Source organism: Ochlerotatus camptorhynchus, unplaced genomic scaffold (genome assembly GCF_037179485.1).
Source record: "Ochlerotatus camptorhynchus isolate MF236.1 unplaced genomic scaffold, CSIRO-AGI_Acam_v1.1 ptg000077l, whole genome shotgun sequence".
Classification (NCBI taxonomy): Eukaryota; Metazoa; Arthropoda; class Insecta; order Diptera; family Culicidae; genus Ochlerotatus; species Ochlerotatus camptorhynchus.
In genome coordinates this window covers 2786357-2813885 of record NW_027040567.1, presented here as the reverse complement: position 1 = coordinate 2813885, position 27529 = coordinate 2786357, and the positions used below count along the sequence as shown (strand labels likewise).

The 27529-nt window shown below is 43.9% G+C and overlaps 1 protein-coding gene across 1 annotated transcript; it reads right to left on the bottom strand.

Annotated features, from left to right (window-relative positions):
• Positions 1–9835: 9835 nt before the first annotated feature.
• On the bottom strand, positions 9836–11371 carry LOC135697659 (uncharacterized). The gene has a single exon (XM_065217434.1). It carries the CDS (start codon positions 11369–11371, stop codon positions 9836–9838), a length of 1536 nt encoding a protein of 511 aa, XP_065073506.1.
• Positions 11372–27529: the final 16158 nt, after the last annotated feature.

Sequence of the window (27529 nt, the reverse complement as noted above, 5' to 3'; positions counted from 1 at the left end):
ATATTTTAGAGAAAATGCATTTGGTTCGTCATAAAGATGTTTTGACAAGTACTGGAAGCGGCATCTGAATTATCATTTCAACTCCTTTATGACAACCGATCTAGCATCTTTTCATGTTTTGTTGTGGTATTATAAAAGTAAGATGCACATTTATATAACTTTCAAGGATCAAAGTCAAATACGATCATTTTGAATGGTAAAAAAAATCTTAGAAGTAGTCAGAAATCATTTACAGAGCTCTTTCAAAGCTCGGGATATTTTCTGCATCACTTATTATACACTTATAGAACATGCCGTCGAATTCTTGTTTAAAAAAAGTTTTGTGTGTTACTTGGGACCCTTCCATTAAATTTTGCACAGTGTCCTCATCGACCTTATTCGCCGCCGAACGCCAGTTAGATTTAAACTGCTGCTCGTTTTCCATGGATTTATTAGTTTTTTTTTTTTAAGATTTCGTTTGACCAAGGCTTAATACCGTTCGATAGGGTGGAGTTCTGGGCTGTTTGGAGGGTTGTGGTCTTTGGGTACCACAACCACGTTGTTCGCATCGTACCACTCGATTGCCTTTTTTCCCATAGTGGCAGCTCGCCAAGTCCGGCCAGAACAGCACAGGTCTATTATGTCGCTTTAGGAATAGTAGCAGTCGGTTTTCCAGGCACTCCTGTATGTAAATCTCTTGATTGATGGCTCCCGTAGTAATTTAAATGCCGCTTTTTAGACCACACGTGCATATGGCCTGCCAGACAAGATATTTTTATCGAGAACTTCGATAGTTTGATGGTTTTGAAAATTTCAGCCACCTTCCCTTTTCTTGATGCGGTATAAAACTCCTGTCCCGGAAGCTGCTTGAAATCCGCCTTCACATAAGTTTTGTCGTCCATGACGACACAGTCGAACTTTGTGAGCAGATTCGTATACAGCTTTTGGGACCGCTTCTTTGTCGACGTGTTTTGTTTGTAATCTCGGTTTGCCATCTTCACCTTTTTAAACGTCGACAACCCGGCTCGTTTCTTGGCCCACTGCACAGTATTATGGGAGACATTGAGCTTGCCAGCGACGTCCCGGATGGAGAGGTTAGGATTCCGCTTATATTTCACCGCCACCTTCTTCGTCGTTTGTCACGGTCGATTTGGACACATCCAGCAATTCTGCCAACTTGGCGTGTGAGAACGTCGGATTCTCTTGCTGCGCGAGCAAAGTTTTGACACGCTGCTCCTTTTGCTTGGACGTCAATTTGAAAAATGGAGAGCAAACGGTGAAAACTCATCATAGCAGCCATTGTTTATACACTCAACTTTCAAATGCATCATTTCAGGTTTTTTTATGCATTATTAACAGAAATACACCAATTTGAAGTTGACAAATTTTTGCGCGTTCCAGACTTTAATTGAGCTAGAAATTCGTATAATAAAGCATGTAATTAAATCAATTGAAACCAGTCAAATTAAAGCGTCAATGTATGTGCAAATTACACTTATTCAGCATGTTATCAGATCAAACTTCTTGTGTTGAATCAGGAAGACAGTCATCGTTTGTATAGCTTTTAGTAAGTAGGAGAAATGGCTCTATTGTTGGCCTATGGATCTAATATTGGGCCCATTGCTAAAAATCTGCTATTTATCTAGATGAACACGTCATTGGGACGGTACTAATGGATATTTTTGGTCGGTATTGAAAATTTAGTAGATTGCTGAATTTATATATGGGCTCAAATTAGGGGCATTTAGGCTGACATTACATCCATTTCCCCTATAGTAATCAAATCAGAGCAAACAGTGGAATATCGATTTCAATGAGGTTTTTTTCAACTCATAATTTGACAACCCGTTTTATTCAGCATTGTACACTATTATAAAGCATTTAGTCCATATATATGCTGATTTGTGACTCTGAATTGATTGTTGGGACATTTATTTCGTATCGGGCTCGCAGGCAGCAATTTGTGCGCTTGTGGTAGTGGTTATCACGAGATCGACCATGTGTTTTGGTCATGCACCTTCCATTGTGTTGCTAGATCTGAGTTATCCGCATCCCTCAAGGCCCGAGGAAAACAACCTATGCGCGTTAGAGACATCTTGGCGAGCCGCGATCTCGACTATTGGAATTTAATTTATGTGTTTTTTAAACGGATAGATCTGAGAATTTAGTAGTTAGTGCCATCTTGTGTTCTCCGAAGTTGATAGTTGCCCATCGGCCCATTAGGCTAATGCAAAATTTGAAATGTTCTCTCCACAGTGCTCAAATGGTTCCAAATATGGTCCTGATTTTCCACCGAAAGTTTAAACTCATTTGATAACAAACTGGCTTGGCACAAACCATTCGAAGTTCATATGGAAATGACTATGTGAAAACCAAACAATTTGTTCATTGTCTTCTAGCCTTTTTCCATATTATACTGCTAACAAGTTCTTTTGCTATTCTTATGGAAAATTTTCTCAGCAGAAGATCGTTTTTCAGCCAAGCGTCAAACTAAATAGTTATTAATTATTTAAGAGATTCATAATCTTATGGCATGATCAAGCAACTGTATTGTAGGCAACACTGTATTCTGCAGAGTGACATAGTAGCCATGATTTTTGTCCTCTATTCTACGCGCCAAAACACCAGGGTTGCCTGCTGAAAATTTGATGGAGCATAATCATAAGACATCAGTGACTTGAATCATTAATCATTAATAAACTTTTGTTTCTTACGTTTGATCGAAAAGTGGTCCCAAGTAACACTTGCAACATCGTTCATGAAAAATGTAACAAATCCCATTTGTAAATATGTTATATATTGATTGCTTAGAAAACATCTTGTTTTAAACCTGGTATATTGTTAATTGTGAAGTATTCATCCTTTCTGACAGGCACTTGTTATCTTGAAGTTATAATTCGGTATTGCTTGACTCAATTACCTGTTTATAACCCATTTATAATTGATTGTATTTGGTGAAAACTTGCTAGCCTTATATACAACATGTTTTCATATGTCAGTTTTAGAAACATGAGCAAACATGAATACATCTTGACTATAAATTATTTATAACATGTCATTATTAAGCTCTATTTCAGTTCTACTCATGCTTCCAAAAATAACATATGAAAACATGTTGTATATAAGGCTAGGAAGTTTTCATCAAATACAATCAGTTATAAATGTTATAACACATATGTAATTGAGAGTTGCAATACCGAATTATAATTTCAATATATGATACAAGTAATGTTCCTGTTTTGATAACAATTATTTCATTTCTAGATGATTTCTACAAATTGCACTGCAATATGGCTGACCGATGAAGCAAAATATAGAATGAAAAAAAAAAACTTTCAGTTGTGCTTTCAACATCCCATTCACGTTGTGTAGAAGAGACAAGTATGATAATCGAAAAAAAAATGAGATTCTATTTGTTTTGCTAAAAATGTTATGTTTTCGAAATTGGGGAATTTTATACAGATTTTTTTGTGCAATTCAATTTATTGCAAAAAGCTTTTTCTAAGAGTCACTGAGTTTAAAAGAAGAAGAAGAATGTAAAGATTCACCATGAATTTTCAAACGGACAAAATGTTTAGAGTACGGAATCTCAGTTTATACACTTTATTCGCACAGTAAAATTAATAATGATGATGGAAAAATGAACAAATGCCATTCGTTGGAAGAATTGAATCCATTTAGAACATCTTCAAAACAGTAGTTGCGTTATAGTCATACATTAGTGGCGCAAGTCAATCATATATAACTTGACATATGTTATATATAGATCCCACCTCTTGCGCTTTTTTTTGCTATAAATGAGTTGAATATGAGTGACTAGATGTAAATTTTCACAGCTGAGATTGTCATATATAAGTTATGTAATCCGGTTTATGACAAGTGAGTTGCTTGGGGTCTCTAACAAAGTTGTAGCTGAAGAAATTTTCAACAAGCGGAGCTATCATTTTCCAAAGCAGAGTAAATTGATAAATTTTGAGGTACATATGAAGCGAAATTATAATTTTTTCCATAGTAGTTTCCATATAAACTTCGAATGGTTTGTTCCAAGTCAGTTTCTTACTAAATGAGTTCAAATTATGGGAGGCTAATCAGGACCCAATTTGGAACCGTTTGAGCACTGTGGAGCGATCATTTCAAATGTTGCATCAGTTTAACCCCCATGTCTGTTTTTCATCAGTATGACGCTTAGTTCGAGATCAAGAGCACATTGCTTTCCAAAATTTGTGTTCTCAATCCCTACCCTGCCATCCATTTGTTTAAATTTATTATACCTAACCTCGAGATAGCCACGAGTAATCGGCCCTGCTTTACTAACGTTAGTTTTAAGAAATTTTGTAATCCAAACAATGAATATCGGCTCCGCAAAGCTACAGCAAATGAGCCAGGACAAATAAACGAATTTTTAAACAAAGAACTACGTAGTGGATGCACAAGGTTTTTTTTTATAAGGAGCTCTAAACCAATCTAAATCACAAATAAATTAAATAATATCAATGCTATGCTTATAATTTATGATTCTCTAAAATATACGGTCAGCTGAACGGTAAATTTATTGATGCACTGTGGATTCAACACCCTGTGATGGATTGCAACAAGCATACTTTAATCCTACAAACATGTAAACTATTTATTTCAAAACAAAGACGAAGTTGTTGAATTTCAAAAAAGCTCCTGTGATCTAATATTTCGAGAAAATTCAACCCGAAGCCTAACTTCAAGTCCACTAAAACAACAATCAGATCAAACTCACAGCGGAAAGATTTCCCGCAATTGAAAAATTAGATGATGAGAAAACTCGTTTAGGCAATTTGCTGCCATCATCATCAGTATCAACATCGCTAGCGCAGAGTCGAAAAGGCACCCAGCAAAACTCACCAACCTACCACACCAAATGACACTATTATCAACAAGCAAAGTGAACAAGTTCCCTCGTTTGTTTCTTCTAAATAGCTTCCTCCCGCCACTCACCAAACATCCGCAACCAACTTCCTCTAGCACTTATCTATCTTTTACCTTCTTTTTTTTCTCCTCACCACACTGACTGTACGCTTGTCTACTAGGCAGCAGCTTTCCTCCGAGAGATGTGAGTTATAGCAGCCGTGAGTAGCACGGGAACTTCCTTTGGAGCAAAAGTACGTGATCACTTGTCATTGTCACACGCGCGTGTTTTATAATATATTGGATTAGTACCTTCTTCCTCTCAACACGTGTCCTGTTGTTTGTTCCTACCTTCTGTTATCATCCGGTACCCATCGCGGCGGCGGAGGAAAACTCCAACAGAAGAAGGTGCGAAAACGCGTTACTCATACGGAGGAGTAAAGTTTTTCCTTTCCACGGAAGAGGCACAGCAGCCCTCAGCTCAGCTGGGTGCACTTTGTCATATGCGACCTACCTATCTGCCGGCACTATTTAGATGCGGTGTGGGGAACTTGCGAACAGGATCGCAACGGCCAGGATGGTTCAATAAGGGAAAAATCGTAGTCCGTGACTCAGTTTGACCCTGGCTGACAACAACTCAACCGTGGGGTGTGACTTTTTCACTTGTTTTCGCTCGCTGGCTGCCGGTTCCGACCTACGAATGCCACCGATGTCATTATCATCATGCGGAAGCTGAAAAATATCTCGCAACTCCATGGGATACGTGTTTTGCTGTCCCGGTCCCGGTGCTTTCTCGGTATCGATACAAGCGGTGTTGGAACGGATGGAACGAATTAAACACTTGCATCGTCTTTTTCAAGGGTTACCATATAACTCTCGCTCGTTTCCTTCTCAATCTGGTAACTCTGTCCTGGAGGACAGCAACGATAGGCTCCACCACCGCAACGCCACCAAAGAATGCGAACGCGAAACTTTATGTGCGGTAATTTGTTACATAACAGTCAAGTGGTGGCTTTTTTTCTTTCGATCGCTTGTTTCAACTGTTTGTCGAAGCCTTGGCTTTCTCCATTCCTCACACACACACACACATTTTTTATTCACCGCATCAGAGCCCGTGGCTGCCGATGTTTTTGAGCAGCTGTTTCCGATGTTTGTGTTTCCGGTTCCTCTGCTGACTCTGGTATTCTCTTCGGCTGGTTGGTTGGTGGCTTGTAGATGGGTGCTGCAAATTGAACTGATTGGAAGCGGAATTAATTTTGTGAAATTTATGCGAATAGCGTCCTGCGGCTGGTGGATTGGTCTGTGGAATATTGAATCCGACGAAGAGTATGCTATTCCATTTTGCTACAGTGGGAAATCTATATAATGAAGAGACATGGCTTTGAAGATACCGAACAGACGGAATTTGATTTGATTTGCTTAGAATCCTTCCATTAATTCACTCCCAGTTGAAGTTCAGTTCTTTTTTTTTCTATGAAACCGATTGTGAAAGTTATCTCTTATCCAAAGCCAACCGAACACGGACAGAACTTTCTGCCCTTATCAAACACACCTTTGGAGAAAAACTTTTTAAATTTGCTTCCACTTATTCGCACCGGTTTCTGCCGTGAGAGGGGAAACTCCATCACCAAGCGGCCATGTTCCATTCATAGCCGTTTCTTTCACAATTGCAACCACGCGAAGCGATAAAATTGGGAATTGACTAACTACACAGAGAGGAAAACTACCGGGAAACTGCCAGTCAGGACGGGAGAAACCAAAACTATAGAAGGAAACTGTACAAGAACTAACCAGAACCCAAGGAAAGTTTCCGTCCGATTCTCTAATTGAAATGTTTCAGCGGCAGAAGTGTGAAATTAAAAGTGGAAATCTAGGTCGATGGGTGATCTAGCTCTTCTTTCAACAGTGGGAAGTGGTTTTTTGCATTATGCTTTCTTCGGAAAATATCAAATGAAATTGGCGTTTAAACTAGGATTGATGGCGGCTTCGGCAGGCAGTGACCGTTTTCACTGGATTTAGCGTTAGCGTTAGCGTTGTTATGATATACTTCGTAGATTGGATACTAGCGACACTCACGTATCTTCTGAAATTCTCAGTTAGACTACTTTCAGGAATAATGCTGAGGAGTAAACATTGGTTCCAATCTAAACAAGAGTAACAGAAGCATGACTGTCGCTATTCCCGGCCACGCCCATCTTTACCATAACTAGGGATAAGGAAGGAAATGTTGATGTAGTACTTACTTAACGAGAGGCCACCGACTTAGCGACACCCTCATAAGTGCTACGGAGTTGGAGGGTTGGGTAGGGTATTCGGTTAGGATTCACCTCAAGTTGGCGATGCAACCAAAAGTATGTATTGTTTATTTGTTGTTTATTTAATCTCTCGATAGCCGGCTATCGAAAGAACATATTAATTTTGTTTAGTGATAATGAATTTTAAGAGTCATGACGGAGAGCTTGGGATTAAACCCATAATTTTCTGCTCAGTAAGCAAAAACGATCCCTCCAGGGTCATCGAGCATCTCAGAACCATAACGCTTCGCGACAATACAGGACTACGTTTTCGCTTGATATGCAAATAGTTTCCAAGGTTAATGTTTAATATCAAATATACACATGATGGTGGCGATTTATTGTGCTGTTGAAGAGCTTGGGGTTAAATCTATGATTTTCTGCTCAGTAAGCAAAATCGATCCCTCCAGGGTCATCGAGCATCTCATAATCCACAGCGCTTCGCGTCAAAGTACGAATATATGGATGAACTATCTATTATTGAATAACTATTATTTACGATAATTACATGAATAAATAAAATATAAACTACAAACAAAACGTGACTGTTAAAATCTCAAAAAGATATTCTCACAAATATATTTCACGCCACCAGGAATCTCAAAACCAGTAGACGTTATAATGATACTCTGCACATGTTAGACACAAGAAAAGGCCAAAAACAAGCGTCCGAAACACAAAACCCTTCAAATCCACTTGCAGTCACAATCAACGATTCTACGAATCGCGAGCGCTCACGAATCATAAAACCGCTGACTGCGACACTCTGAAAGCGAAATTGACAGGCTCTATGCATCAAACACCCGCCCTCCAATCTCCACCCGCATCCAACAGCACAAATCTCCATTACAACATCTAACGAATTCAAAACTCCGAAAATCACCCATCTATAGCAAGTGAGTGGAAGCAACCCTGCATGCAACCATTCTTAATGATACACTTGTTCTGCCTATCTTTCTATTAGGCCTGTGGACATGCGTTAGCTTCGAAACTTCTAACCAAACTGGGTAAATTTTCAGATCACAAAAAAAAAAAACTTAAAAAAAAAACTTTCAAAGGTAATTACAAGTAAGATAAATATTGATTATTTTACGCGAAAACGAGCAAGTAATATTAAATCTCTTGTATCATATGCTAATGCAAATTGACTGTAACAAAAATAATATGCTTAAATAAAATAAAATATTAATAAAATTAAATGCAAAATTTACTAGAAGATCATTATTTTATTGGTGATAAGTTTCTAATAAGCCCTCCCAGTTCCTCTGTATACAGAACAAATCTGACACTATAATCAGAATTGCTCAGTCTGCATGAAGCAGCCGATTTCATCAAGGAAGTTCTATTAACAACTAAGAATTAATCGTTTGAGGCATACTGAAGCATTAAGAAGGTGATATGTGTCACTATAGGAAATCATCAACGTTGCAATGATCAGTGAACGGGCACCATATGGTACATTTTCTCACCATGAACCTATCATTTCCAGCCTATCTGAACTATTTAATAAATGGAAGCCATAACATGGGTTACGCTCCCCCTAAGCGGGCCCTCCGCATCCTGTCTCTGTCTTTATCTCAAATACCAAATGCCAATGGTATGAATGTATCTTATATCTGAAAAATCCAAACCTGTTCTAATCCACCTGAAATGACTAACGAATGGAAGACTTTGACTACGCAGCCATGCAATAGTCTCATTCCGTGCCTTATGGCAACTTGATGATTCTATTGCGCTCATCTTTTGGCACCACCCAGGGGAGACTTGGTCCTGTACCCAATGCTTAACTTATCTCCATTCCACTCAGCTACTCGCAATTTCTTGTGATATAGTGGGCGGAATATTATTATATGAGACAATTCAATGCAGACGTCTTTCCAAATTTGGCAGATCGACAGGTAATCGGTGAGTTACCACGATAGTTGCTATTCAACAACTCGCAACGTCCCATCGTCAACGCCTGCTATGAGAATTTCCCATTGCAGACGCCAACGAAATGATGTCATCGAGCTATCGATCAACTACCCTGGTTATCGCCTGGTACCTTATAGCACGATGCTAGGAGGCGAACCGGAAGAATCGATGAGCTACCTCCCCCAGTGACCGTTTTCACTGGATTTTCTTACCAAAACACTTCGCTGGATGTATTCAAACGATTAGTCCTTCAGCTTCCTTCTGATTAGATTTTTACGACTGAGAAAACTTGAAGCTTTTGCTCGGTTTTTATTGAAATGATTCATACGCAGTACACAATGTAGCTGATTTCGAGTTGCCGGCAAGGTTGCCTATTAAAAATAGGTTGCCAACAATAGTCACCCTCACTTGAGAATTTTGAAGCGTTGTAAAAGTGATTTATATCAGTTTAGGACAATTCTACACATTATTAACATTAGGTTAACAATTGAATGACAATAGGGTAAGTATTAATTTTCAGGTAACATACCTCGTAATCATTAATTTTCCACTCACTGCGTGGCACTATTATAGCGGACTTTTAATAATTAGCGATCTGTATAAAAAATCTATTAATAATCAATTACTTATAACTAATAAACTCACTTAAAACCTACGGATATTCAATTCACTTAACTAAATTTACAAAGAACTTATGCAGAAGTGCAAAACAATTCAAAGCTGCTCACTATTCGATGTCTATGTATTGTTTACTACCTCTGTCATTCCGTTCACTTTATCCGGCATTGGCGTTTCGCTCGCGAGGGTTCGGTCAGTTGGTTCACCAACAACTCGCCGCAACGAGGGGTATCGGCGACATTCCCCGACCCGTGAACCACTTCCGTATCCGCAGCGACTTTTTCTGTCCTCTTGTCGTTGCACTTAACGTCCAGAACTGCTAGCTTCACCGCAGGTCTAGCGAACACTCCCCTAGCTGTCTGCACCATAGCACGCCTCACCTGCCCGGATTTGTCCGGAAAGGTCTCCAAAATACGTCCACGCTCCCATCGATTCCTCGAATGCTCGTCGACTATCACGACTAGATCGCCAGGTTCCAGCGGCTTTACCGCCTCGAACCATTTCGTTCGCCTCGTTAGCATCGGGAGATATTCCCGCACCCATCTGCGCCAGAATTCATCCACGATGTGCTGCGCAAGCTTCCAGCTGTCTCGCAGGATGTTTCCGTTTACAGGATCGGTTGCTGGTTGCTTGATGCCGGTTGATCCGTACAGCAGAAAGTGGTTTGGCGTGAGTGCCTCTTCGTCTGGTGCTTCCAAGGGAACGTAGGTCAGTGGACGGGAGTTGACAATAGCTTCCGCATCCAACATAATCGTCTCCAACACCTCGTCGCTCGGATGTCGTGGACTATCCAGAATAGCCTTCATCGCCACCTTCACGGACTTGACCATACGCTCCCATGGTCCTCCCATGTGCGGAGCTGCCGGAACGTTGAAATGCCACTTGGTATTTGCATTGGTGAATGTGGCGGCGCAGTCCTCGATGATGTTCTGGATCCTCTGTTTCTCCTCTAATAACTGGCAATTGGCACCAACAAAGTTTGTGCCATTGTCCGAAAATACCTCCAACGGTGCTCCCCGTCTGGCTACAAATCTCCTGAACGCCATAACGCAGGCGATCGATAAAAGACTGTGGACCAGCTCTAGGTGGACAGCCCGTATAGTGAGACAGGTGAATAGACAGATCCACCTTTTCACCACGCTGCGACCCACTTTGACTTCGAAAGGCCCCATGTAATCCACGCCGACGTACGTGAACGGCCGAATAAATGGTGTTAGGCGTACCCTCGGCAGTGGCCCCATCAGTGGTGGCACAGGAACTGCTTTCTTGACCTTGCAGTGCTGACAACTTCGGCTAACTTTTCGTACCAGCACCCGAAGGTTGGGTATGTAGAACTCCTGCCGTAGTTCATTACAGACTGTTTCTCCGTTGGCATGCAGGAACCGTTGGTGAAAGGAATCCACCAAAAGGAAAGTGATACGATGATCTCTTGGCAGCACAACGGGATGTTTCGCCGCGTATGGAATGTGCGGTGCGCATCCGATTCGACCTCCTACCCGAACGACCCCGTTTTCATCCAAAAATGGAACCAGCGAGTGCAGTGAACTTCGTTTTCCAGCGCTGTGACCATTTGTTAGCTCGTGAACCTCCTCCGAATACGCCTGCGCTTGAGCCTGGCGCCAAAGTGTCTCCTTTGCTTTCACGAAATCATCTCGATCGAGGCCTTGCCGTCGACTTTCTCCGTACATAGTTTGCTTCCACTAGACGACTCCATCTCGAAAAGCGTTCAACGACAACTACCTCGTCAGCCGTTTGATGTACGGCTACCATACGAAGTTCTTCACTTGCCGCATCCGTTTCGGCCACTAATACTGCTGATTCTCTTGGCCACTGCTCTTTTGTATCTCGTAGGAATGGTGGGCCTTGAAACCAACGGTTATCTGGATCGAACGATGGCCCCGAATTCCACTTGGTGGCATCGTCAGCCACGTTGAGCTTTGAGGGTACGTAATGCCATTCATCCACATTCGTGAGCGAAAGAATTTCACCAACCCGAAAAGATACGAACTGATGGTATCGGCGGCTGTCCGATCGAAGCCACGCCAGAACAGTAGCTGAGTCCGTCCATAGAAAACGCTTCCGAATGTTGAGAGTGAGCGCCGAACAAACGTTTTGCAGCAAACGTGATCCCATCATGGCAGCCTGAAGTTCCAGGCGAGGAATTGAGAGCGCTCGAACTGGTGCGACTTTAGTCTTTGCTGCTACCAACGAATACCAGCTACCTCCGTTGACCGACAATCGCAAGTATACTACGCATGCACATGCTGTGACACTAGCATCCGTGAACACGTGGATTTCTATTTCGTCAACTTCCTTCGGCAGAAGATTCCCGAAAAAGCAACGAGGAACTTCCACTTCATTGATTGTCTCGTATAGTTCGATCCATCTATTCCATAGATCGTGTAGCTGCTCTTCTATGGGCTCGTCCCAGTTGGTACCCGTTCGCCAGATCTCTTGCATTAGGATTTTGCCTTGTACGACGAAGTGCGCAACGAATCCCAACGGATCGTACAGCTTCATCACGGTCCGTAGAACTTGCCTTTTCGTTGGAACCACCCCGTTGCTGCCCAATACTTCCTTGAGCCCTGTCTGATCGAAGGTGAAATGATCCACCGAAGGGACCCACACCACTCCTAAGACGCGTTCGTAGACTTCATCCTTATCTAGGTTCAGCGACGTGCAGGCTGATGATTCAGTCTCCCCTAGACGATCGAGCACATCCTGCGAGTTAGACAGGATTTTGCCGAATTCAAAGCCTGCTGCTGCGTGGATGAATTGCACTTGTTTGACAAGCTGTACTGCTTCCTCCACCGAGTTGACACTGTCGAGGAAGTCATCCACGTAGTGGTTCTTGATGATCGCGTCTACTGCTCTGGGATATAGTTCCGGGTAGTCGAGAGCATTTTTGTTCTTAACGAACTGTGCCGTGCACGGAGAGCTGGTTGCCCCAAACATCGCTACATTGATTACGTAGACCTGCACTTCATCCTCTGGACTGCTACGCCATAAGAAGCACTGCGACCACTTGTCTGCCTCCCTAATCAGGATTCTCAGGAACATTTCGCGGATATCGGAGCACACCGCAATCTTGCCTTCCCTGAATCGTAGCAAAACTTCCACGAGTGATACGAGAAGATCCGGACCCTTTAGCAGCATGTCGTTCAATGAAACACCACCGACCTTTGCAGCAGCATCCCACACCATTCTGATTTTGTTCGGTTTCTTGGGGTTCGTTACCACCCCTAACGGAAGGAACCAGACTCGCTCAGGGTTCGTTTTCTCCAGCTCTTCCGACGACACCTTACAGACGTACTGCTTCTGTTCGTAGCTCTCGATTTGCTCGTTCACTCTTCTGCGCAGCTCTGGATCTTTTGCCAACCGTTTCTCCAAACCTCTCAACCTGCTTACCGCCATTTGAAAGCTATCCGGGAAGTTTACGTTGTTTTTACGCCAGAGCAAACCCGCCTCCATACGAGTTCCTCTCCGTACCGTTGTTGCTTCTAGGATGCTGCGTGCTCGTTTTGGCGATCCTCCTACAGCTTTAAAGCTGCTAAGTCAGCAACTGAAAAGAACGGTGTTTGTTCCGACTTACGGGAACACAAATCCTGGTACATAGACTAAAATAACAAGAAGCGGAATAGTTCGTCTAATAGTAGATTATAAAGCGTAATTCAAATTTTGATGGAATGTCGGCCTAAATACCCCTAATTTGGGCCCATACAAAAATTCAGCAATCGACTAAATTTTCAATAGCAACCAAAAATATCCATTAGTACCTTCCCAATGACGCGTTCATCTAGATAAAATTGATAAATAGCAGATTTATAGTAATGGGCCCAATCTTAGATCCATAGGCCAACATTCGAGCCATTTCCCCTACAAAGAAAAAAAATTCGATTTTCCTCGAATCGATTTTTTTTTCTTTCGATATTTCCGAAGATCGATTTTATATTCAGTTTTAGAATCGATATCGACACTGAGCTTTCATAAGGACCAATGTTGAAAACATAAACAATGGCTTCTTTCGTAAATTTCAATCAATGTAAGCCACCAATTCTATCGGATAGGAGGACTCTCGTTCTACACAATCAACGTTGTGATTTACTTGGGTGGATTTTCATTCTCGAGAAATTCGCCGAAAATTTATTATTTACGTTTGCGGCATTGGCCCTTATGAAAGAAAAGCAGATATATGGTTACATGCTCAGTAAGTATTGATGTTGACGGCGATTCTGCAACTCTTTACTTCAATGGTATTATCTCTTCTTCTTCTTTCCTTTATTTATTTTTTTTTTTCTTTATTTTTGTGATTTTTAGCCGTAGGCTAGTTCATCACATTTGATAGCAGAAGGCCAGGCTTAGGGCCTGCTTCTAAGGAAACGTTTCAGTCTAACATTAACGTAACGTAAAACTGACTCTGAGACAACATTTAAAAAAAAAACTTAATGTAAAATGGGAGTTACATCGGAACTTTTTTTTTATACAGGGGGGAATTTGCTCACAGACACCTGAGAAGGAACTCAGGGTGTGGGGATGGGAGCATTTCACTCCCGACCCACTAAACCTTACCCTGTGCGCTTGGCCCTTGACCTCCCCGGAACCGCCCGAAGGCATTACTTCGTGGGAGGGGCCGCTGTAGCGCTATGGCGCCTCTCTAGCAATACTCTAACGATCTGGTCGGGCAGTAGGTAACTGCTGCTCGGCTCGCCACTGTCGTTGTAATACCGAAACTATGTGGGTGACCGCAGTCACCACCGCGCTCCAGTTCTCGGTGGTACCTCACATCCTATGAACGATGTTATCCGGACTGGTATCCGCTCCGCATATCGCTAGCATATCGCTAGCAAAGCGCCCGATACTGGCTCGAAACGTGGACAGGCAAACACGACGTATTCGGCGGTCTCCTCGACACCAGCACAAGTGGGGCAGATGGGAGTACTTGCATGTCCGAACCTATGCAGATAGCTCCTAAAGCAGCCATGGCCTGACAGGAACTGTGTCAGGTGGAAGTTTACTTCCCCATGGCGCCTGTTGACCCAGCTTGATACGGAAGGTATCAAGCGGTAAGTCCACCTCCCCTTTGTGGAGTTTTCCCACTCCGACTGCCATCTCGCAATCGACACCGCTCGCGCGTTGTTGCGCACCCCTCGAACGGTCCTCGCGTCATAGCACGCCGCATCCTCCTTAATGATAAGGCCGATTGGCATCATCCCTGCTATGACACAGACGGCCTCTCTCGAGATAGTGCGGTATGCACTGGCCACCCTTAAGCACATTAGCCTGTGTGTACTCTCTAATTTCTGCCTGTGGCAGTCAATATCCAGTACCGCAGCCCACGCAGGGCCGCCGTATCTGAGGATAGATACTACGACCCCAGCGAGGAGCCTGCGCTTACTGGCATTCACTGCCGAGCTGTTTGACATCATACGGGATAATGCCCCCACAGCCATAGACGCTCTCTTGCAGGCGTACTCAACGTGGCAGCCAAAGCTGAGCTTATCGTCGAGCATGACCCCCAAGAGTTTTAAAGAGCGCACAGACCTAATTGTGCTTCCGCCGACTGTCAACGTCGCATGCTGTACTGACATGCGATTGTTTACTACGACCACTTCCGTCTTGTGATGGGCGAGCTCCAGTTTCCTGGTTCTCATCCATTCCTCCACAAGCCTGACGCAGTGGGCCGCTGTCAGCTCTACCTCCTCGAGGGATTCCCCGCAGACTACCAGCGTGACATCGTCGGCAAAACCTACAATTTTCACGCCTACCGGAATTTTTATCCTCAACAGTCCATTGTACATGACGTTCCATAACACCGGGCCCAGGATGGAGCCTTGTGGCACACCTCCGGTGACTTTAACGCATTTTTCGCCATCTTCTGTGTAGCTTTCCAGAATCTTATACAGCCCTCCGGGAATTTGAAGCTGGTGTAGCGAGCGGGCTATCGCCCCCCAGCACGCACTGTTTAACGCGTTCTTCACGTCTAAGGTTAGCACCGCGCAGTAGCGAATGCCCCTTCGTTTCCGATGGACCACCTCTGCCGTCAGGATGACGTCGCGGATGGCGTCCACCGTGGATCTGCCCTTTTGGAACCCGTACTGGCTGCTTGACAGGCCGTCTACACCTTCGGTGTAGGCCGACAGCCTGTTGAGGACAGTGGTGTCCAGCAAACAGATGGGTCTGTATGCTGACGGGTCCCCAGGGGGTTTTCCTGGCTTCGGAAGCAGCACCAGCTTCTGCCGCTTCCACGCGTCTGGTAAGACGCCTACGTCCAGACAAGTCTGAAAAACAGAACGGAACATGTCTGGATTTTCCGCAACGGCCGCCCTCAGAGCCACGGGGCCTTGCCCACCACCAGCGACCTGGCAATACCGCCAAGTTCACTGTTCGTCATTTTAGACACTTCTCCCTGATCCGCGCCTGGGATCCGCGGCCAGGAGTCTACGTCCCTACGCGGGAACAGGAACCCAACGATCGGAACCAGTACCGCTGGTGATCTCTCCGGGGGTGCCGTCACGCCGCGGGTCTTTGCCATGACCACTTTGTAAGCATCCCCCCATGGGTTCGTGTTGGCGCTTTGGCATAGGCTGTCAAAGCACGCGCGCTTGCGTCTGGCGATCTCTTTATTGAGGGCTGCCTTAGCCGCTCGGAGAGTGACGCGGCGTTCCTCGCGAGATTCAGTCGTACGAGCTCGTTGCATCCTCCTTCTCGCCTGGAGGCAAGACGCCCTGAGGATAGCAATCGACTCGCTCCACCAGTACACCGGTCTATGGTCATGCCTGGGATAGGCTCTCCTAGGCATGGTTGTATCGCACGCCCTTGTCAGTGCTGCTACTAGTTCTTCCCCCGTCAGATCCGGGGTTATTCGCTCCCGCCTCAGTGCTTCGCCGAAGACCTCCTCCTCGAAGAACGACGTCCGCCAGCCTCGAGCGCAGGAAGAATTTCCTCCTGCCACTCGCCTCTCACCTGGCCCCACACTGTACCGAATCGCCTGATGGTCACTATGAGTGTAACCCTCATCGACCCTCCAGTGTAGGTTGCCCTCCAAACTCGGGCTGCAGTATGTCACGTCGATGACGGATTCTGCACCATTCCTTCTGTAGGTACTAACCGAGCCGGTGTTGGATAGTACAACGTCCAGCTTGGCCATTGCCTCCAGTAGGATGCGTCCTCTCTGGTTGGTGTGGTGGCTACCCCACTCTACCGCCCATGTGTTAAAGTCGCCCGCAATGACCACCGGTCTTAGGCCGACAAGTACCGGGGCGGAGCATAGCAGCTACTTAAGTATACTCCATTAACCCTGGCGATCACGAATCCCTCGCTCGAGTTGGACACGACTACGAATGGGGAAGCTCCCCATCGTGCATATCGCCGCCATCCCCGACGCGTCCGTGACCCAATCCCCGTTGCCGGTTGGGACGCGGTACGGGTCAGAGATGATTGCGACATCCGCTCCCCATCCCACTGCCGTTGCCACAGCAGTTGCTGGGCAGCCGAACAGTGGTTCAGGTTCAACTGCGCTACCTCGAACATGGTTGAGCATTGCTCTTTGCCTTAGCAGCATTGCTCTTGGACCCCGGGCAGCGTGGTCCACCTGTCATGTGGTTGGTAGGGGTATTCCCCTTCTCCGCGCATATAGTGCACCTCGGCGGCTTTTGGCAACCTCGCGCCTTATGGCCCTCCGAGCCCCACCATCTGCAAAGCTTGCTCCTGTCGGTGTTCTTACAGTCACGGGCCACATGGCCCTGACCGAAGCACCTAAAGCAAGCCGTAACCGGTCGGGGAATACTGACGGGGCAGACCGACTAGCCCACTCGCACCCTCCCTGCGGCTACATCGGGACTGTGGTGAGGAATGGATGCACGAACAAGGTAGAGCTCCACCGTAAGAGACAGTGCCCCAGTCCGGCAGAGATACCCCGACGGCAGGAAAATAGGAAGGTGGAAGAACACGGACAGCGCAGCCAACGACGAGAGTGCTAGATTTGGTTGTACAGGTGGGCATCCTTCAAGAAAGCAATAAGCGCAGCCAGCGTCGAGGGGTCGTTGCCAAGTAGCTCCCTGATGTTCTCTGGGAGTCGGTGTTGTTCGCGTAACCTCTGAAACTCTGGGCAGACACACAGCACGTGTTCCACCGAAGCAGGGATGCTGCAGATTGGACAAATCTTGTGGAAGGGTGTCCCACTAAAATTGTGGGAAATCCTCGCATGGCCGGTCCGGAGTCTTGAAATGATCCGTTGGTCCTTGTACTTGTGGCTGTCTAGCCAGGGTCGTACGGTTTCTTTGATCTTTCTCAGGAAAGTGGTCCGTGACTGAAACCATTCCTCCTGCCAGACTTCCATGATAATATTCGCCTCTAGGAGTGGTACGTTCCTGATGAAGCGGGGACCAGATGGACCAGATCCCGCCAGCCTGTCCGCAGCCTCACTTCCAGGAACACCGCAGTGCCCGGGAATCCACGTAAAAACGGTTGAGGGTGGGGCATATCGTGTAATGGCTTGTATACAGGGGTGGCTCGGGGGCATGAAGTAGTTCGCCTCCTCGTGGTGTGCCCTGGAAACGTTAATTATCGAACCCAAGGGAGAGATATTGCGGCTAAACGAACTACCGCAGAGAAGCCCTGCACAAACCCTCGTTGTGCAAAGGCAGGAAAGACGCCGGGTTCTTAGTGCTTAGCACAAGCAGCTGGTAAGCGGTCACATCTGTCCTAAGCTACCCTGTTGGACAGTTGGCTGGCTATCACGTCTGCTTGGAACCGAGGCGAACAACGAACAGCGAACAACAAGAGGAGGTTGAGAAGCCCTGCACAAACCCTCGTTGTGCAAAGGCAGGAGTGACGCCGGGTTCTTAGAGTGCTTAGCACACGCAGCTGGTAAGCGGTCACATCTGTCCTGTATGGGCCCTGGACAGTTGGCTGGCTATCACGTCTGCTCTAGAACTCAGGCGAACAACGAACAGCGAGCAACAAGAGGAAGGCCCTGCACAGCTGCTCACTGTGCAGTAGCGAGTGTCATGTCTGACACAACACTTAGTGATGCGCCATAGCGCAACCGGCCCCCTCCCATGACGTAATGCCTTCGGGCGGTTCCGGGGAGGGCAAGGGTCTAGAGCACAGGGTAAGGTTTAGTGGGTCGGGAGAGCTACTTCTCCCATCCCCACACCCTGAGTTATCTTCTCAGGTGTCTGGGAGCAGATTCCCCCCTGTATAAAAAAAAAAAAAAAAAAAAAAAAAAGGGGTGGCTCGGGGCTTCGGCTTCCAGCGCCTGGATGACGCAGTGTGAGTCCGTTACCACAAGGATCGGTTGATCTGCAGGAGTGATGGCTGCATCAAGAATAGCAGCGGCTTCTGCGGAAAAAAACGGAACACTCCTCCGGTAGACTTTGACTTGTTGCGGAGTTTGGTCCTGCCACTCCGAGTCCCACTCCAGCCCGTGATCGCGATCCGTCCGTAAAGCGATGAACGTACCCCGGATAGACCGACCCAAAAAGTTCTGCAACTGAACGCTTCAACGCTACAGAGTTATCTCCGGCTTGGAATCCTCTCTTAATCTGCTTATCTATTTTGATAACGTTAGATCGCCAACTTTTCTCTCCATGCCAGTGGACCCTGGCCACCGGGGGGAGGTCAAGGTTGGCTGCAGTGCGAAGGGCTCTGTTCCCCTCGTTGAGGAGAAAGACCCTATCATTCCCGGATGTCTTAGCAGCGAGAGCAGCGGCTTTCGTAGCAGTAGCTGCAGCAGATCGCTAGCGGAAAGGGAGGACTCCGATTTCCACACAAGCAGCGTCTGCAGGCGTGGAAGGTAGAAGGCCGGATACGATGCGTACGTAGGTATTGTATACCGAGCGAGGATGCGGTTCCGCTTCTCGGTGGCTAAGCAGGTAATTTCAATGCCGTAGAAAAGTCGACTGTCGATAACATCCCGGGCGACACGAAGGCGGATCTCGCGGTTACTGGAGCGGTGCGGGCGGGAGATTGTCCTGACGATGTTGATGCGGCTACGACAGTTTTCTTTCACCGATCTGAAGTGCTGGTCGAAACTTAGAGTCCGATCCAGAACTACCCCCAGAACACGTACTGTTTTCTTAAGCGGAATTGGATGGTCCTGGATGGTGATCGGTGGTCCCCGAATCAGATGGCCCGAGTGGCAGATATGGCACCGTACACTCTTTGGAGCGGAGAGCTGGAAACCAACAGAAAGCGCCCACCTGCAGACGGCGGAGACAGCTGCTTGGGCAATATTCCTGGTCCGTTTAGTCGTTCGTCCCGTTACGACGATGAGTATGTCATCGGCATAGACGATTACGTGCACGTTTTTGGGCAGTCGGCTGAACACCCCGTTCATTGCCACCAGGAATAGCATAACCGCTATGACGGATCCCTGGGGCACTTCAGTTTCCTCGGGGGAACGGATATTTAACTTCGGTCTCTGTTCCGCAATCTAGGTCCAATCACCAATCGTTTTTCCAGACCATCTAAATTTATTAACAAAGATCGTGTTTCATAAGATGGAAGTGGTAATCTCGTCCAACCTTTTTTTTTTTCCTTTGATTTGTTTTCCGTCGATCTTGTTTTCCGTGCTGAGCACCAATGCTACCGACGCCAGGGAGGCAGCTCCCACACCTGGACCCTACCTATCGACTCATCAACTCATGAACCGGGGACCAACGGCTTTATTTCTATTCCGAAGGAAGGCGTGATCAGAGATGTTATGCCTCAGAAAATCCCGATGGCACCGACTGGGATTAAACCCAGGCCCGTTGGAGTGAGATTCACTAAAAGGCAGTCACGCTTAGCGAAAAACTTTATTTGATCAACACAAAGTATTACATTTCTGATAGGTGAGTGGGAATGGCAAAACAATCAACTTTTAAACAAAATCCCTTTATCATACGACTCCGCTTTTCACATTCAGAGGTGATAGAGCAATCCAACCGGATAATGAAAACAATCAGTTTACAGCTTCTCTACCACCCACTGTGGGAACCGGAAAGTCCAAGTGTTTATTCTATTGCTTGCCCATCATCAGCGTAACCGCAATGTGGTATGTGAATTATTTTACTGAGTTCTAAGCTGGCGGACGGTTTGGATGAGATTATATTTTCTTTTTCTTAATTTTCATTCCTTCGCCTGCACCTGTTCCACCATAGTCAGCCAAGCGCCGGTCGATGGGGAGCACGCTCTACGGGAGTTCCACTAATCCAACCCGGGCGCGGCAGGGTGAATCGAATCTGTGTTGATTTGCCGAGATGTTTATAAACTTTTTTATGCTCGGTTCTGGCAGCGAGCGGTGGTTATGGTAGGATTAGTTGCGTGCAGAAAAAACACCACGGGAACGGAGATACCTACCTGTAGCACCCAATAGTGTGGTAGAAATGGAATGGAATAAAGATTTAAGTAATTAAGGTGGTACGGTGAAGCGAGCCCCCGGCAGCGAACCAAAGACGGTGGGAGATCTTTCGCTTAATTATCAATTAGAAGCTTCTAAACAGTTTGGGGTTGGAAGCCGTTTGGCATTCCGAAGAATTCAAGCATTCGGTTCGGGGCCTCTGCAAAAATAAACTTTAAATTTAAAGAATCAAGCAAAGTTTTTCTCGTTCACTGAAGGGAGATTTTTCTGATCGTTGAAAATGCTCCACGGAATAACTTTATCACCCGGAACCTTCGTCAATCTTGGCAAATCCCGTAAACCAACTCAGGTTAAATCACATTCAATTTTCCGCCGCAACACATTCAGCTTCGGTTCCAGCATTCGTTCTGTCGCATCCACGCGTCGCTGTTTTTGCCATTGACATACACACATATTTCCGGCTCCTTCCGATTTCCTGTAAGCCAACAGAGATTCAAGCTGTTCGAGGAGAGAATCGTTCCGTTTCCCAGGAAAATGTTTCGACTCACCTACAACAACCGATGCTGCCAGCGTGCGTGGGACATCATGGTGTGAGATGGCTGTCAACTGTGAAAATTGCTAAATCTATTTAGCGATAACAACACCCTCTGTGTGGAGATTGGAACGAAAATCGATGCATGTGAGATAAGCAAACGAGCTAACGGAGAGTGATGAGTGGATGCGTGATAAGCTTTCAAGGGCTGTGTAGGATTTAGCTCGATTTACAGGATTTTCTGCTACGGTTAGACGTTGAAATGCCTCTTTTTTGAGAAGATGTGTTTCGGCAGCCCTAAGCATGCACCTTTAGAATTGATAAAACGATCCATAAAATATTGAAAAACGTTCCATTAAAAACATCCAAATGATCCATAAAACATCGGAGAAAATCCTTAAAAAAGTGTGGATGATCCATAAAAAATATCAATGTTATCAATATCTTATGTGAAATGTAGCAACACAATTGTTAAAGTGTACCACTAAATTTCTAAAGAATGATTCATTGTACGAATTACCCATAAACATATTGCAATTGATCCATAACTCATTCAGCAATGAACCTTAAGCTAAAGAAAGTGATCCATAAAAAATCAAGTGTGCGCATATAAAAATACAGGCATGATCCATAAATTAGAAGTAGATTATTCATGATTTGGACACTATTATTTAAAATTTTGATCCATAAACCTTGAAAAATTGCTCCTCTGCATATCTATTTAGATTTACTATCCTGCCCATGTATTTTAGGTAGAGGTGCGAAGCGACGGGCAAGCGTCTAGAATTGGCTTCCAAAAGAAGATTCTATAATAATATTCTTAAGAAGCTTCCTTTGGAACGGTTCAACGGAACTGTGAGTTTAGATAGGTCGGAGTAAGAACGAGAAAAAAGAGGAAAAGAAGGTACAATTCCAAACCATCTAGAACACGTTTTACAGCTAAATTAAGTCAATTGCCTAATTTTTTTACTATACCTATCGTTTAATTAAATTATAGTGATCTGTAGTGAACTATGTAGCTGCTAAAGTAGGTTAGTTGGAGGTGGAATTCGTGAAAATATTGAATTTATATAGGGTTATATTTGCTTAATCTAGATACTACAATTTGATACTAAAATCTGCTAACCTACAATTTGTTCCTAAACGCTATATACTTGATTTACCCTAAGTAACTAGTAAGTAGCTCAGTATACATCGTTTGCGTGCTTAACTAAAATAATAATTGAATCCCTAAATCCTAAATCCAGCCAAATTTTGTTGAAAGAGTGCAGGAAGATAACTCTCGGTTTGAAAAATATTCCGCTCAGCCTCCTATCGCTTTTCATGGAGGAATTTCTCTTCGTCCAGCGTTTTCTCCTTTGCACTTTTCTCCTGCTGCAACAGGTCTAAATAGGGATTCCTCCAGGCTGACCTCATTGGTACTTCCTTTTCCAGATTCGGATCCGGCATCACTCCTCGCACTATTCTTTCTGCGAGGTGGTTTATTTGGGACAAACTTCTTGGTTCCTTTCGGCACCTTCAGCATATTTGTGCACTTCAAGCACGTCTACGGAACCTACTTTACAGTTGTTGTTATACCAGCACAACTATAATGGGTGCAGACATCGCAGACATCACACTGGACCATATCATCTACGTGGTCATGGCCTTAACAAAGCGTACAGTTTCGATCGCTGTTCTGTACTTCACTGAATTGTGGTGTTGATCCCTCTGACATTTTGAGGTTATATCCGATGTTGTTCTTCAAGAATGTTCGGAATTATGAAAGCAACCTCCTCAGAGCAGTCTCATTTTGGACAGATTGAAGCTGAATTAGGTTTTATTATAAGCGTTAAGATTGGTTTAGAGTTTATATTAGTTTAATAAAACCTATTTCAGCTTAAAGCTGCCCAAAACGAGACTGCTCTGAGGAAGTTGCTTTCATTAATACGAACATGGCTATATTTTTAAGTGCGCAAACATGATGTTTTATGGATCACTTTCTTTAGTTTAAGGTTCACTGCTGAATGTGTTATGGATCAATTGCTAAATATGCTTATGGGTAATTCGTACAATTTCAATGCTCATTCTTTAGAAATTTAGCGGTACATTTTTAGAATTGTGTTGATAAATTTTACATAAAATATGGATCATATTGATATTTTTTATGGATCATTCACACTTTTTTAAGGATTTTCTTCGATGTTTTATGGATCATTTGGATGTTTTTAATGGAACGTTTTCCAATATTTTATGGATCATTTATTGGTTTTTATATTCAAAAGTATGTTTGCCATGTGTTTCTAATATTGGTATCAAATTGAAAGGCCAGACCCAGGAAAACCGAACTCCTCCGATGCAAGTGGATAAGTGAACGTTGTCTTATGTATACGTTAGCGTTAGCGTTAGCGTTGTTATGATATACTTCGTAGATTGGATACTAGCGACACTCACGTCTCTTCTGAAATTCTCAGTTAGACTACTTTCAGGAATAATGCTGAGGAGTAAACATTGGTTCCAATCTAAACAAGAGTAACAGAAGCATGACTGTCGCTATTCCCGGCCACGCCCATCTTTACCATAACTAGGGATAAGGAAGGAAATGTTGATGTAGTACTTACTTAACGAGAGGCCACCGACTTAGCGACACCCTCATAAGTGCTACGGAGTTGGAGGGTTGGGTAGGGTATTCGGTTAGGATTCACCTCAAGTTGGCGATGCAACCAAAAGTATGTATTGTTTATTTGTTGTTTATTTAATCTCTCGATAGCCGGCTATCGAAAGAACATATTAATTTTGTTTAGTGATAATGAATTTTAAGAGTCATGACGGAGAGCTTGGGATTAAACCCATAATTTTCTGCTCAGTAAGCAAAAACGATCCCTCCAGGGTCATCGAGCATCTCAGAACCATAACGCTTCGCGACAATACAGGACTACGTTTTCGCTTGATATGCAAATAGTTTCCAAGGTAAATGTTTAATATCAAATATACACATGATGGTGGCGATTTATTGTGCTGTTGAAGAGCTTGGGGTTAAATCTATGATTTTCTGCTCAGTAAGCAAAATCGATCCCTCCAGGGTCATCGAGCATCTCATAATCCACAGCGCTTCGCGTCAAAGTACGAATATATGGATGAACTATCTATTATTGAATAACTTTTATTTACGATAATTACATGAATAAATAAAATATAAACTACAAACAAAACGTGACTGTTAAAATCTCAAAAAGATATTCTCACAAATATATTTCACGCCACCAGGAATCTCAAAACCAGTAGACGTTATAATGATACTCTGCACATGTTAGACACAAGAAAAGGCCAAAAACAAGCGTCCGAAACACAAAACCCGTCAAATCCACTTGCAGTCACAATCAACGATTCTACGAATCGCGATCGCTCACGAATCATAAAACCGCTGACTGCGACACTCTGAAAGCGAAATTGAAAGGCTCTATGCATCAAACACCCGCCCTCCAATCTCCACCCGCATCCAACAGCACAAATCTCCATTACAACATCTAACGAATTCAAAACTCCGAAAATCACTCATCTATAGCAAGTGAGTGGAAGCAACCCTGCATGCAACCATTCTTAATGATACACTTGTTCTGCCTATCTTTCTATTAGGCCTGTGGACATGCGTTAGCTTCGAAACTTCTAACCAAACTGGGTAAATTATCAGATCACAAAAAAAAAACTTAAAAAAAAAAACTTTCAAAGGTAATTACAAGTAAGATAAATATTGATTATTTTACGCGAAAACGAGCAAGTAATATTAAATCTCTTGTATCATATGCTAATGCAAATTGACTGTAACAAAAATAATATGCTTAAATAAAATAAAATGCAAAATTTACTAGAAGATCATTATTTTATTGGTGATAAGTTTCTAATAAGCCCTCCCAGTTCCTCTGTATACAGAACAAATCTGACACTATAATCAGAATTGCTCAGTCTGCATGAAGCAGCCGATTTCATCAAGGAAGTTCTATTAACAACTAAGAATTAATCGTTTGAGGCATACTGAAGCATTAAGAAGGTGATATGTGTCACTATAGGAAATCATCAACGTTGCAATGATCAGTGAACGGGCACATTTTCTCACCATGAACCTATCATTTCCAGCCTATCTGAACTATTTAATAAATGGAAGCCATAACATGGGTTACGCTCCCCCTAAGCGGGCCCTCCGCATCCTGTCTCTGTCTTTATCTCAAATACCAAATGCCAATGGTATGAATGTATCTTATATCTGAAAAATCCAAACCTGTTCTAATCCACCTGAAATGACTAACGAATGGAAGACTTTGACTACCCAGCCATGCAATAGTCTCATTCCGTGCCTAATGGCCTAATGGATGATTCTATTGCGCTCATCTTTTGGCACCACCCAGGGGAGACTTGGTCCTGTACCCAATGCTTAACTTATCTCCATTCCACTCAGCTACTCGCAATTTCTTGTGATATAGTGGGCGGAATATTATTATATGAGACAATTCAATGCAGACGTCTTTCCAAATTTGGCAGATCGACAGGTAATCGGTGAGTTACCACGATAGTTGCTATTCAACAACTCGCAACGTCCCATCGTCAACGCCTGCTATGAGAATTTCCCATTGCAGACGCCAACGAAATGATGTCATCGAGCTATCGATCAACTACCCTGGTTATCGCCTGGTACCTTATAGCACGATGCTAGGAGGCGAAGCGGAAGAATCGATGAGCTACCTCCCCCAGTGAACGTTGTCTTATGTATACGTGTAAATACAAGGTAATTATGAATTTCCATAGTTTTGTGGATATGCCCCGGTTGGAGGGATTCTAAAGATTTGAAGCTGCAAGTTTGAACGTTTTTCATAAGACGTTTTTAAGGAAGTCCGCAAGTATCGTTGGACATAAAAAGCAAAGCAACACAGGATAGAGGTGCTGAATGAAGTGGTGGTGAAAATGAACGTGGAGTTTTTTTTACTCTTTATTTGTTCCATAGTCAAAATAAATTACATTTCATTTAAACCTAGGTGTTCCAGTTACTACAGTAACTTACCAGCCTTAATTGTTATGATATATATCTTATTGTTTTTACATTGTTTCTGCCTTGGCAATTCATATTTTAAACAGGTTTTTTGAACCTGCATGTCAGTATTACAATTGATATCTTTAAACTAATAACTAAAATTAAATCTTATCTAAGTATAAAGGGAATTAATCGTTGCAATTGAGGATTGCAACGATTTTTGCCTGAAATTATTAATTATTTTGTTGGACATTTGTTCTAAAGTCTCAACATTCGAAATTCTATGTACTTCGATAGTACTGTACCAGGGAGGCAACTTCAAAATCATCTTCAGAACTTTGTTCTGAATCCTTTGAAATGCTTTTTTCCTGGTAGTGCAACAACAAGACCATATTGGCACAGCGTAAAGCATGGCCGGTCTAAAAACTTGTTTAAATTTTAGAAGTTTATTCGTCAGGCAAAGTTTGGATTTCCTGTTAATAAGAGGATACAAACATTTTATATATTTGTTACATTTGGCTTGAATGCCCTCAATGTGATCTTTAAAAGTTAATTTTTGGTCTAGTACTAATCCAAGATATTTAACTTGGTTTGACCAGGAAATTGGAACTCCGTTCATAGTGACTACGTGACTACAACTAGGTTTCAAAAACGAAGCTCTAGGCTTATGTGGAAGTATTATAAGCAGAGTTTTGGAAGCGTTGGGAGAAATCTTCCATTTTTGTAAATAAGAAGAGAACATATCTTAACTTTTCTGCAGTCTGCTGCAAATAACACGAAGACTTCTTCCTTTAGCGGAAATGCCTGTGTCATCAGCGAACAAAGATTTGTGGCAACCCTGAGGTGAATCAGGGAGGTCCGAAGTGAAAATGTTATACAATATAGGCCCAAGAATGCTACCCTGAGGAACTCCTGCTCTAACAGGTAGTCGATTAGATTTGGAATTTTGATAATTTACCTGCAGAGTT